General features: G+C 45.6%; 1 protein-coding gene across 1 annotated transcript in view; it reads right to left on the bottom strand.

Moving 5' to 3' along the window:
• The window catches only part of IPO4 (importin 4), a 51,394-nt gene extending 39,066 nt beyond the window's left edge, over window positions 1-12,328 (bottom strand). Inside the window, exons 1-9 of the mRNA XM_028702102.2 lie at window positions 11,927-12,328; window positions 7,496-7,582; window positions 6,944-7,023; window positions 6,758-6,799; window positions 5,706-5,835; window positions 4,493-4,672; window positions 3,523-3,588; window positions 1,601-1,702; window positions 1,396-1,479 (exon numbers count right to left, since the gene is read on the bottom strand). Of these exons, the coding sequence (XP_028557935.2) occupies window positions 1,396-1,479; window positions 1,601-1,702; window positions 3,523-3,588; window positions 4,493-4,672; window positions 5,706-5,835; window positions 6,758-6,799; window positions 6,944-7,023; window positions 7,496-7,582; window positions 11,927-11,995 (840 nt within the window). The 5' untranslated portion in view covers window positions 11,996-12,328. The remainder of the gene's footprint in view (window positions 1-1,395; window positions 1,480-1,600; window positions 1,703-3,522; window positions 3,589-4,492; window positions 4,673-5,705; window positions 5,836-6,757; window positions 6,800-6,943; window positions 7,024-7,495; window positions 7,583-11,926) is intronic.
• Between the last annotated feature and the right edge of the window lie 916 nt (window positions 12,329-13,244).

The raw sequence follows: 13,244 nt of genomic DNA, 5'->3' as shown, positions 1-13,244 counted from the left end.
GACGAATGCCTCGCAAGACGGAAAACTCGCAAGATGAAAGGGTTTTTGGTTTTTTGAGCTGCTTCGCAAGACGATTTTCCCTATGGGCTTGCTTCGCAAGACGGAAACGTCTTGCAAGTTTGTTTCCTTTTTCTTAACACCGCTAATACAGTTGCGACTTGACTTCGAGGAGCAACTCATAGAACGCGGTGTGGTAGCCTTTTCTGAGGTTTTAAAAGACTTCGGTGATTTTTGAAGCTTTTCCAAAACTTTTCCGACACCGTGCTTCGCAAGACGAAAAAACTCGCAAGACGAAAAAACTCGCGGAACGAATTAATTTCGTCTTGGGAGGCACCACTGTACAGCAGAGAAGATGTCCAAATATAAACAGCTAACCTATTAAACCTCACAATCACTTCATAATTATCGGTCTGTGTGTTTCTAATAGAATAACCGAATCAGTCGTTTTTGATGTGGCTGTAAAAACTACTCTGAAAACTTATTATTCCAAAAAGGAAACCTCCGCCTGGTTGTAAATATCGTATTTTTCGCTCCATAAGACACACTCCCCGCCACCCTAAAAAGTAAGGGGAAATGTGTGTGTGTCCTATGGAGCGAATGCAGGTGGGAGGCAGGCGGGAAAAGCCCCCAAGAGCCGCACACACGCTCCGAACGACTCTTGCAGGCTTTTCCCCGAGGAGGGAGAAGGGCAGCCCGTCACTGACAGGCTGTCCTTCTCCCACCTCCTAGAAAAGCCCGCAAGAGCCGCGCTCCCTTTAAAGAGCGCACGGCTCTTGGCTGGCTTTTGCAGGAGGTGGGGGGATGGACAGAGGGCAGCTTAGCCGCGCGCAGCCTCTTCCTGGCATGGGGAGCCTTCATCCTGCTGCCCGGGAGAGGTTTCGGTGGCTATCCCAGAAGCCAGAACAGCAAGAGGCTATCCCAGAAGCCGGATCCCTCTTGCTGTTCTGGCTTCTGGGATTCAGAATATTTTTTTTCTTGTTTTCCTCCTCCAAAAACTAGGTGCATCTTATCGTCTGGTGCGTCTTATAGAGCAAAACATACGGTATTAAGAAGATACCAGCAGGAATGAGCCTTCCTGTAAAAATAATAATGATTTAAATCAAGTCTTACTGACGAGTGATTTAAATTGTAATGTAAATCGATTTGATTTAAACCAAATCCACCCTGGCTGGAAGCAGGACTGAGCCCATGGACCAGCTGTGGGTGGGACCACCCTCCTGTCAATCGCCCAGTATCGCCATGACGCCAGGAGATTGACAGGGTGCCACTCCCGCCCACTGCAGGGTCAGGGCACAGGGCGCAGGCAAAGATCTGCTGGAAAAGTTCCCCCGCACGGGTGGGGAAAGGGAGCAGGCAACCCAGGAAGAGTCGCCCCACTCTTTCGCTCGCACTGACCTTGCCCTTGAGTTTGATGAGGAAGCTGATGCAGGACAAAGCCTTCACCCGGAGGTTGTCGCCCAGTGATGGGTTGGAGGCCACCTGGGAGCGAGGAAAGAGATTTGGGTCCTTGTTCCGAAGCTCAGTTCTGGCTCCAACCTGAAGGGGGAGCCAGAGCACAGGGGAGGAAGGGGAGCCAGACCAAGCGCATCCGCTCACTGACCTCCAGGCAGAAGCCAACGACCGCCGAGAGATGCTGCACGATGATGGACACTTCGGTCTCCATGAGCTCGTCAAAAACCTCCATCACTTCGCCAGCGTGGGTCTAAAAAGGTAGGGGAGTCATCGATATCTTGAGGATTTAAAATGAGTCTTTTAAAGTGTAAAGCAGAAAATAAAAATTATATACAAATAAATAAAAATAAAAAGGATGCGGAGTGAAGAGAAACAAAGAAATGAGAGAGCTATCGAATGCCAAACGGACACACGGAGGCCACAAGGCCCGACATCTCGTTGTTTCAATATGTATTGCACTTTATGGCCACAACCTGAGGATGAAGGGCAGGTAAGACACAAGCAAGCAAACAATTTTGGTACACAGGTCATATATACGAGATGAGCTCAGCTGCCTTACGCAGGGTCAGACCCCTGGGTCCAGGTAGTATCCCAGTAGGAGAAGAAGAGGAGGAGGAGGAGGAGGAAGAAGAAATTATTTATACCCCGCCCACCCCACTCTGGGCGGCTCCCAATAGAATACTGAAAACACAAAACAGGGACGGTCAACTCCCACGAGTCTGCAATCTCCTCACAGTACAGTCATACCTTGGGTTACAGACGCTTCAGGTTGTGTTTTTTCGGGTTACGGACCCACCGAAACCTGGAAGTACCGGAATGGGTTAATTCCGGGTTTGGGGGGTTGCGCGTGCACAGAAGCGCTAAACTGCGCTTTGTGCATGTGCAGAAGCGCTGAATTGCAACCCGTGCGTGCGCAGACGTGCCGCTGCGGGTTGCGAGTGTGCATCCTGCACGGATCACGTTCTCAACCTGAGCATCCACTGTATAAAAAAACTGGCAATACCCATTGTCGATGGACTAGAGTTGTTGAGCCTTTTTTAGGCAGCTAGACTGGCGACTGGGAGTGGCCGCCAGGACCACATAACACCAGTTCTGAGAGATCTGCACTGGCTCCCAGTACGTTTCCGAGCACAATTCAAAGTGTTGGTGCTGGCCTTGAAATCCCTAAACGGCCTTGGTCCTGTATACCTGAAGGAGCGTCTCCACTCCCATCGTTCTGCCCGGACACTGAGGTCCAGCACCGAGGGCCTTCTGGCGGTTCCCTCATTGCAAGAAGTGAGGTTACAGGGAACCAGGCAGAGGGCCTTCTCGGTAGTGGCACCCGCCCTGTGGAACGCCCTCCCTTCATATGTGAAGGAAATAAGCAGCTATCTTCTCTTTAAAAGACATCTGAAGGCAGCCCTGTTCAGGGAAGTTTTTAATATTTAATGCTGTATTGTTTTTAACACTTGATTGGAAGCTGCCCAGAGTGGCTGGGGAAACTCAGCCAGATGGGCGGGGTATAAATAATAATCTTTGAAACACAGAGCAGCAAATTGCGTCTCTCTCTCTCTCTCTCTCTCTCTCTCTCACACACACACACACACACACACACACACAATATTATTATTAGGAAGCCAAAGAGTTGTTGAGAAGTTGTAGGGAAGTTTTTAATGTTTGATGTTTTATCGTGTTTTTATTCTTCTTTTGGGAGCCGCTCAGAAGTGCACCTCTCTGTTCGACAGTGGAATTTGCTGCCAAGGAGTGTGGTGGAGTCTCCTTCTTTGGAGGTCTTTAAGCAGAGGCTTGACAACCATATGTCAGGAGTGCTCTGATGGTGTTTCCTGCTTGGCAGGGGGTTGGACTCGATGGCCCTTGTGGTCTATTCCAACTCTATGATTCTATGATTCTATTTCTAAAAGGCCCTGGTTCAATTCACACATGAGCTCATCATTCCCAGCCGTTGCCTCCTAGCCTTCCCTTCCCTCTATGATTCTATGATTCTCTCTCTCTCTCTCTCTCTCTCTCTCTCTCTCTCTCTCTCTCACACACACACACACACACACACACACACACACACAGAGCACCCACCTCATTAACAGAGATCAGTTCCCGGATGGCTGCAATCACCTTGGGCATCATGGAAGACATCAGATTCTGAGAGGGGAAGGAAGAGCAGGAGACGATCAAGAAACAAAACAGTGAATCCTTAGACACTGAAAAATAGCTAAAGAAATAGCAGCAGACCTAGTGATACATTGGCAATAGATCTTGGTCATAATATAGACATGGAAGCATGGGAACGATTGTGGAATTATGGATAGAAAATTTACAGCACGTTATGGTCTAAGAGAAAATTATATGAAAAAGATATATCTAACACCGAGTAAATAATCAATGCAAATCAAATAAGTGTTGGAAATGTAAAGAGAAAGAAGGTTCTTTTTATCCTATGCGGCAGTCTTGTAGTAAGGTTAAAGCTTACTGGGAAATGATATATAATGAATTGGGAAGGATGTTTAAAATAACATTTGTAAAAAAAAACCCAGAAGCTTTCCTTTTGGGAATTATAGGGGCAGAACTACCGAAACTGTATAGAAACTTATTCATGTACTCGACTACAGTGGCAAGAATGCTACTTGCCCCAAAATGGAAATAAGCAGAAGTCCCAGCAAAGGAAGAATCGATACAAAAACTTGTGGAATGTACAGAAATGGTGAAACTTACGGGAAGAATAAGAAATCAAGACAACAAACTTTTTATAAAAGAATGGAAATGGTTTATTGACTATTTACAAATAAACTGCAAAAGAATATTGGCAGCATTATTGTAATAACCTGAAGTTTTATAAGAGTATATATTTTAAGCAGATGAATAAATGAGCAAATTAAATGAATGAGGATATGCAGAAAATATTAAATATAAATTTAAGGAACCGCAGAAAGAGGGGGAAGGAAGTCGAGTTTTGAAATGTTAAAATGATTGTAAAATTAGTGAGATGGATAGATCTGAAAAGCATCATTATTTATTTTTTTTTAAGAAGAAATAGCGAGGGACTCACCATCTCGTCGGAGCCCAGTACGGGAACCATGGTGCTGAGGCTTCGCAGGGAGTAGTAAAGGGTGGCTGGCTGGGTGCGCTGGTTGAGTGTCTGGTGAAAGAGGCGCAGGAGTTCCTTGAAGTGCGGAGCGAACACCTCGGGATCCAGTTCCAGGGCGGAATGCAGAAGCAGCAATCCCACCTGCGGCCAGAAGGGGGTGCAAAAGTCCTTTTAAGGGCTTATTACCGTATTTACTCAAGTCTCATGCGCCATCACATCTAATGCGCGACTCTGTTTTCAGAACCTTGAATCCACCCCCAAAAAAGTATTTGCTGGTGAATGCAAACGTGCCGCCGAACCGAATGCGCACCTTAATTTTCGCATAACTTGGGGGGCGGAAGGTGTGCGTTAGATTCAAGTAAACACGGTATTATTATTTTAAGGAAATCTGAGAGCTGCTAGGAATGCCTAAATTCGACGGTGGAATTTTTTCCGCTCAAAGGATACTTGATTCTTATTATTTTTACTACATTTTCATAGCCATCCTGTAACAGAAGCACTCCAAGCAGCTCCACAGGGAAAAAAGACACATAGAACATTAAATTTAAAAAATTATGAAACAATAAAGTACATATTTTATTTTAAATGCCATTTTTAAAAAAAAACACCACTAAATCTGTGCCAATGTTTTCCCATAGCCCAAACCTATTTCTAGTTATCAATCTACATCCACACTCACATACATATACAGTGGTACCTCGGGTTAAGTACTTAATTCGTTCCAGAGGTCCATACTTAACCTGAAACTGTTCTTAACCTGAGGTACCACTTTAGCTAATGGGGCCTCCTGCTGCCGCTGCGCTGCCGGAGCACGATTTCTGTACTCATCCTGAAGCAAAGTTCTTCACCCGAGGTACTATTTCTGGGTTAGCGGAGTCTGTAACCTGAAGCGTGTGTAACCCGAGGTACCACTGTACATGCAACTTGTTTTTAATGTTTGCTTTTATAGGTTTTCCTAATCGATATTCTAGACTGTATTCTGTAAAGCGCTTAAGAGACCTCTTGCATTTGACCAAGCGGCACCCAAATTGTGTTAAATAAACCAGGGTAAAGAGGTTAGCAGAGCACAACCAGCCTACAAGCCACGGCTGTCTCCGCCAGGTCCAAACCACAGCTGGGGGACCGAAGCTGAGAGAAGGGAAGCAAGACCCCTTGAAAGCCCCCCACCCCGTACCTCGCACTGGGTGGGGTCCTGCGAGCGCGCCCCCCGCTGAATGAGCTGGAGCATCTGCGGCCATTTCTCCAGCCTCTCGTTCTTCAGAATGACGGCAGCCAGCTGGGCCAGACCTAGAGAGACCTTATGGCTGGAAAAGAAGATATTTGGAAAAGGGAGGGGAGAAGAGAGGCTGAGAATGCGGCAGCCAGACTGGGGACTGGGAGCGGCCGCCGAGACCACATAACACCGATCCTGAAAGACCTACGTTGGCTCCAAAGACGTTTCCGAGCACAATTCAAAGTGTTGGTGCTGCTGACCTTGATAGCCCTATACGGCCTCAAAGACCCAGTATACCTGAAGGAGCGTCCCCACCCCCATCGTTCAACCTGGACACTGAGGTCCAGCTTCGAGGGCCTTCTGGCGGTTCCCTCACTGCAAGAAGCAAAGTTACAGGGAACCAGGCAGAGGGCCTTCTCGGTAGTGGCACCTGCCCTGTGGAATGCCCTCCCACCAGATGTCAAAGAGAAAAACAACTACCAGACTTTTAGAAGACATCTGAAGGCAGCCCTGTTTAGGGAAGCTTTTAATGTTTAACAGACTATTGTATTTTAACATTTTGTTGGAAGCCGCCCAGAGTGGCTGGGGAAACCCAGCCAGATGGGCGGGGAATAAATAATAAATTATAATTACAGTGGTGCCCCGCAAGACGAATGCCTCGCAAGACGAAAAACCCGCTAGACGAAAGGGCTTTCCGTTTTTCAGTTGCTTCGCAAGACGATTTTCCCTATGGGCTTGCTTTGCAAGACGAAAACGTCTTGCTAGTCTTGCGATTTTTTTTCCCGCTCCCCCCCCTTTTTGTAAGCCGCTAAGCCGCTAATAGCCTTTTAGCCGCTAAGCCGCTAAGCCTTTAATAGCCCCTAAGCCGCTAATAGCGCTAATCCGCTAAGCCGCTAATAGGGTTGCTTCGCAAGACGAAAAAACCGCTAGACGAAGAGACTCGCGGAACGGATTATTTTCGTCTTGCGAGGCACCACTGTATAATAATTATTATATTATACATGAACACTCACTCTGTTTCCTTCTGCAGGGTGGACAGCACCAGCGTCTTTAACCTGGAAGAGAGGAGATTTCAGGGTTGGGGTTAAATTTTAGCTTGGGAGTGGGAGTGAGTTGTGAACCAGGAGCTGCTCCAAGTCAACCCCACACCCGTCTTTCCCTCCTACACTCCCCAGAATGCCTTCCTCCTCCAGACTTACATGTCTTGGTCGGACGCACTGATCTTCCGCCAGTGTTTGGTTAGGCGCCTTCTCACCAACACGGCGGCAAACTGCCGGATCTGGGGGTGGAGGAGACAAGAGGCAAATGTGAGAGGCCGGTGAGGACACAGGAGGCAGGGCGGTGAGGTGTGCAGACTGGCTCGCCCCCAAGGGCCGCACTCCCTGTAAAGAGCTGCGCAGAGTGTGTGTGCGGCTCTTGGGGGCTTTTCTGCAAGGACTGACGGGCTGCCCTTCTCTCTCCTTGGGGGAAAAGCCCCCAAGAGCACACACACTCTTTAAAGGGAGCGCTGAGGAGAGCCTCCCGCCTGCATTCGCTCCATAAGACGCACACACATTTCCCCTTACTTTTTAGGAGGGAAAAAGTCCGTCTTATGGGGCGAAAAATACGGTACTTAACCTGTGGCCTTCCAGGTGTCGTTGGACTCCCATGACCCCCAGCCAGCATGCCCAATGGCTGGAGGTTGGGAGTTTGTAGTCCACGAAGGAACCTCCAGATCTCCCATCCCTGGGCTAAGCCCTGCAGGGTCTTACCTGCGGATTCTGAGAGCTGGACATCACCTGACAGAGGTGGGACACTGCCAAAGGATGCTTCAGGGCCTCTTTCAACTGGGCTGTAGCCTGAGGAGAAAGAATGACAGAGTTGGAAGGGATCCTGAGGGTCATCTAGTCCAACCCGCTCCAAAATCCTGCCCATCACCGTCCCTGGGGGACTCCAACCACCAAAGTTCTGGTCAACAACCAGATGCACTGACCCACTGCGTCACGACCTAAAGCTTCAGTTCAGTCACTGCAGAGTATAGCTGCGCCGTTTCTCTATTTTCATATATATAATTTTTATTACATTTTCAGTTTTACAATTTAGCATACTCCTTTAAGCATCCTTAAAATATCAGTGACTTCCCTCCTTCTCTTTCCGTGGTTCATTTTGCATCTCACAAACCCCTGCATATTTTACGTAAACTAAACCATTCAGTATTCCACGATTACATCCATCAAAACTTAATTTACACTGTTGAGTTTATCTTAATGCTGCCAACGTTTTCAAGTTTACACAGTTATTTGCCATATATCCTGAGACCTCCGGGTGCAGGGCGGTATACAAATTTAATATATAGTAATATATTCAATAAACGTTTTCCAATCTTCTCTAATCGTATGTTCTCGTGCTCTTATTTTATAAGTCCGCAAGCTGAGCATATTCCATCAGCTTAAGTTACTATTCTTCTTTAGTTGGGACCTCACTTGTTTTCCATTTTGGGGCTAACAAAACATGGGGCGCAGTAGTGGCGTACATAAATAACCATGCCGTGTTATTTCTCATGCAGCATGGGTTTCTGCTATACCCAGAGGGACAGGATGCCCTAAACTGGTCCTAAAACCTATTTTTGTTTTATTTTTATTTTTTAAAAAATCAATGGCTTCCATGCAAAGGAATTTGTATTTCACAACAGCTCCGAAGAGGCAGATTTGCCATTTTACAAAGAGCATGACTGAGGTGAGTCCATAGACAAGGAGCGGTTTCAGATCTAGGGGTCCTAAGGTAAGGCTAGTACAGTGGTGCCCCGCAAGACGAATGCCTCGCAAGACGAAAAACTCGCTAGACGAAAGGGTTTTCCGTTTTTTGAGTCGTTCCGCAAGATGAATTTCCCTATGGGCTTGCTTTGCAAGACGAAACGTCTTGCAAGTTCTTGCGAGTTTGTTTCCTTTTTCTTAAAGCCGCTAAGCCGTTAATAGCCGCTAAGCCGTTAATAGCCGCTAAGCCGCTATTAGCCGTGCTTTGCAAGACGAAAAAAACCCCAAGACGAAGAGACTCTTGGAACCGAGGCACCACTGTAAAGGTAAAGGGACCCCTGACCATAAGGTCCAGTCATGGCTGACTCTGGGGTTGCGGCGCTCATCTTGCTTTATTGGCCGAGGGAGCCGGCGTACAGCTTCCGGGTCATGTGGCCAGCATGACTAAGCCACTTCTGGCGAACCAGAGCAGCGCATGGAAATGCCGTTTACCTTCCCACCGGAGCCGTACCTATTTATCTACTTGCACTTGACGTGCTTTTGAACTGCTAGGTTGGCAGGAGCAGGGACCGAGCAACGGGAGCTCACTCCGTCGCGGGGATTCAAACCGCCGACCTTCTGATTGGCAAGTCCTAGGCTCTGTGGTTTAAGCCACAGCGCCACCCGCGTCCCGTAAGGTAAGGCTACCCACCAGCAAAATTTCTTTCAAAGGAGTGGGAAAAATTTATGTCGTATATAGGAAAGATAAGATGAAATAGTGAAACCAGTAAAATTGGAAATAAACCTCATAACGGGAAAGATTAAGAAAAGTGATGGATAATGAAAATAATATGAAGCAAAATGTATAAGGAGATTAATATAAGTAACAGTAGTTGTAAATAAATACAGACAGACAACAAGAATTGTATAGACAAAAGGATTTATTTGTTTATGGATATACTATGGACAAATATGGAAAATGAATAACAATATACAAAATGGATGAAAATAAGGCGATAAAATTATATGTGTTATAAAAAAACAGAAGGAAGGAGGGAAGTCAGCGCTTAGGAGCAAGTGTAAATGTAAAATGCAACACATTATGTGTATGTGGAGTATGTAACCGGAAAACTAATAAAGATTATGGGGGGTGGGTTTCTCCTGCCTATTACACTAACCGACTTGGAGAAGGAGAATTGGGATATCCTGTGAGGGCCAGCCCCCCGCCAAAATAAGACCAGTCTCTATCTCAGACGCCTCTCTCAGAACAATTAAATTGAAGGAAGTTGAATGTAGGGAGATCCAGGACAGATAAAATAAAATCCTTCTTTGCACAGCGAACAATGGAACTCCCTCCCACAAGACAAGAGGCAGTCATGGCCCCCAACTTGGATGGATTTAAAAGAGGATGAGGCAAATTTGCAGAGAAGGGCTACTTAGCCACAGTGGCTATGCTCTGCTGGCACAGTCAGAGTCAGCAAGGCTTCCGAATGCCAGTTGCTGGAAACCGCAGGAGAAGAGCGGTGTCTTGCGTTCAAATCCTGCTTGCGGATTTAAGGCATCCGAGTTGGCCACTTTGAGAAGGGGATGCTGGACTCGATGGGCCGCTGGTCTGATCCAGTAGAGCCATTATTACGCATCCCCCAAATCAGTTCTCTGCATGTTGCTGGACCTCAACGTACAACTCCCAATCCAAAACCTTGCCCTCCCCTATTTATTAGCATTTCCCTCCATTCCTATCCTGCTTAATTTATTATTATTATTATTAATAATAATAATATTGAGTTTATATACCACCGTATACCGAAGGTCTCAGGGCTGTTCACATAATAATAATAATAATAATAATAATAATAATAATAAGGAGTTTATATACTGCCGTATACCCGAAGATCTCAGGGCTGTTCAAATAATAATAATAATAATAATAATAATAATAATAATAATAATATTGAGTTTATATACTGCCGTATACCCGAAGGTCTCAGGGCTGTTCACATAATAAATAAATAAATAAATAAATAATAATAATAATAATAATAATTAATTTATACCCTGCCCATCTGGCTGGGTTTCCCCAGCCACTCTGGGTGGCGCCCCACAAAAGATTAAAAACACATTAAAACACCAGTCATAAAAAACTTCCCTAAACAGGGAAGATCACAACATATATAATCAGAATAAAAACAACAACCCAAAAACACTCCCTGCCCCCCCCCGGAAAAGAGCCACATTTTAAAAGGGTATAATTTATGCCCACATGGTCTGCTAAGCAGCTTACAAGCGCAGATACCAGTTGCACAAACATCCGTAATCAAAGCATGCGAATTAAAACCTCATTAGAGATTGCATAGCAGCGCCCACTATCTGTGCTTTCCAGAAACATCTGAAAACATTCAATTGGTTTTTTGCCTGGACGAGTTTTCCCAGCCGGGTGAGGTGGTCCCTCAGGGTTCATTTCCCAATAGCTCTTAAAATGACACCTCCTGAAATGATCTACAGGTGGTATCACACACCAGTGAAATTAGCGAAGATTTATAAATTGAAGGATAAAAGATGCTGGAAATGTAGAGAGGTAGAAGGTGACCTCTACCATATGTGGTGGTCGTGTTGCAAAGTGAGAGGCTTTTGGGAATTGGTTTATAATGAACCTAAAAAAATCTTGAAATATACATTTCCCAAAAAGCCAGAAGCTTTTTTGTTAGGAATGGTCGGTAAAGAAATTAAAAAAGAAGATAAGACCTTGTTTCTATATGCTACGACAGCTGCAAGGATTATGTTAGCACAAAATTGGAAATTAGAAGTAATACCCAAAATAAGTGACTGGCAGGTTAAAATGATAAATTATGCGGAGCTTGATAGAATATCAGGAAGATTAAGGGACCAAGACGAACAGAAATTTCATGATAATTGGAAGAAATATTTAATGTATTTGGAATCTAAATCTCAGGTGACACTGGCGGGGTTGAAATAACTCTAACAGCGGGAAAAGCCTATGTAAAAGAGTTAAAAAGTACGCGACTATATAATTTATTCGATACTTACCAAAGGAGTGGAGGGAAGTCCAAGGCTCGGTTGAGACTAACTCAGTTATGTATTTTATTTATGATTTGTGAAGTGGATATAATTTGTATAAGGTATGTGGTGGGATTTTTCGTTTATGTTTTTTCTGTATATATGTGCAAATATGAATAAACATTTATAAAAAATAAAATGACACCTCCTGGTCTTTCCTATTTCTAAGGCTATTATTTTGGTGGCCCCTTGAGACAGAGATGCAAAAATAATAACAGGCGATTCATAAATTGCACTAGATCAATACTTTTAATTTATTTTCTAAGACTTGGGTTGTCCCAAGCCCTGACCACTCACATGCCCGCCTGGATTTCACATATCCTACTTCCCCTGAAATGGCTGGATCCTGATGCTGTTTCAAACCCAGCCGCCCCACACTTTCCTGCCCAACTCTACCTGTTGGATGACGGCGTTGTCAGGCTGCAGCAAATTTGACAGGATCTTCTCCAGCTCCTCCGTTGCCATTGCGCTGGGAGGCGAAGGATATGTATATAGATATATAGATATATAGATATATATATACCCGAGGGAGGGGGGAAATAAAAAATAATAAAGTTAGAGGGGGAAAGGAGCCCCACTGAAAAAGTGGGGCAGGGAGACCCCTGGCTTGTATGGGGAGGGGAAGCCCCACTAGGGCTGGACAGAGGAGATACCAGGCCCCCCCACCCCCCAAAAAGAGAGAGAAATGGGGGGGAGAAGGCTCAGCCCCACAGGCGCAGGGAGGCAGCTGCCAGGCGAAGCCCAAAGTAGCTGTTGGTTACAGAACTCCCAGCACATGTGGAGCAGACAAGGCGGCCGCTTCCGGGGGACAGAGGGGCTCCGCCGCGCGTGCTTCCGGCGCCTCGGGCTCCCCCTGCTGCCCTGGGAGGACCTACTGGCCACCCTCTGTTCTGGATCTGGGGGTGGGTTGGTTTTTTTACGCTCGTTGTTTTAAACTGTTTCTGTTACAGATAGGTAGCCGTGTTGGTCTGCCATAGTCAAAACAAAAAAAATTCCTTCCAGTAGCACCTTAAAGACCAACTAAGTTAGTTCTTGGTATGAGCTTTCGTGTGCATGCACACTTCTTCAGATACACTGAAACAGAAGTTGCCAGATCCTTCTATATAGTGAGAAGGTGGGGAGGGGTATTACTCAGAAGGGTGGTGGGAATGGGTGATTGGCAGATAGCTGTGATGAGCCTGTTGACGACTCTTAACGACTGCAATAGGTCTTACAGGAAAAAGCAAGGGGTGAGAAGGTGAAAAATGGCTTTGTCATGTATAATGAGATAAGAATCCAATGTCTTTGTTCAGACCAGGTCTCTCCATGGTTTTAAGTTTGGTAATGAGTTGCAATTCAGCAGCTTCTCTTTCCAGTCTATTACCAAACTTCTCACTATATAGAAGGATCTGGCAACTTCTGTTTCAGTGTATCTGAAGAAGTGTGCATGCACACGAAAGCTCATACCAAGAACTAACTTAGTTGGTCTTTAAGGTGCTACTGGAAGGAATTTTTTTTGTTTAAACTGTTTCTGTTTATGAAATGTGCTCGGAGTCGAGTATGGATTTCATGCTCTCTATTCAGCTCATAGCAGTGAGGTATGGGAGTTCCTCCGAAATGTCTGCTTTATATACAGTGGTACCTCGGGTTAAGTACTTAATTCGTTCCGGAGGTCCGTTCTTAACCTGAAACTGTTCTGAACCTGAAGCACCACTTTAGCTAATGGGGCCTCCTG

The sequence above is a fragment of the Podarcis muralis genome, chromosome 13 (genome assembly GCF_964188315.1).
Source record: "Podarcis muralis chromosome 13, rPodMur119.hap1.1, whole genome shotgun sequence".
NCBI lineage: Eukaryota > Metazoa > Chordata > Lepidosauria > Squamata > Lacertidae > Podarcis > Podarcis muralis.
This window is presented reverse-complemented; position numbering and strand designations above follow the sequence as displayed.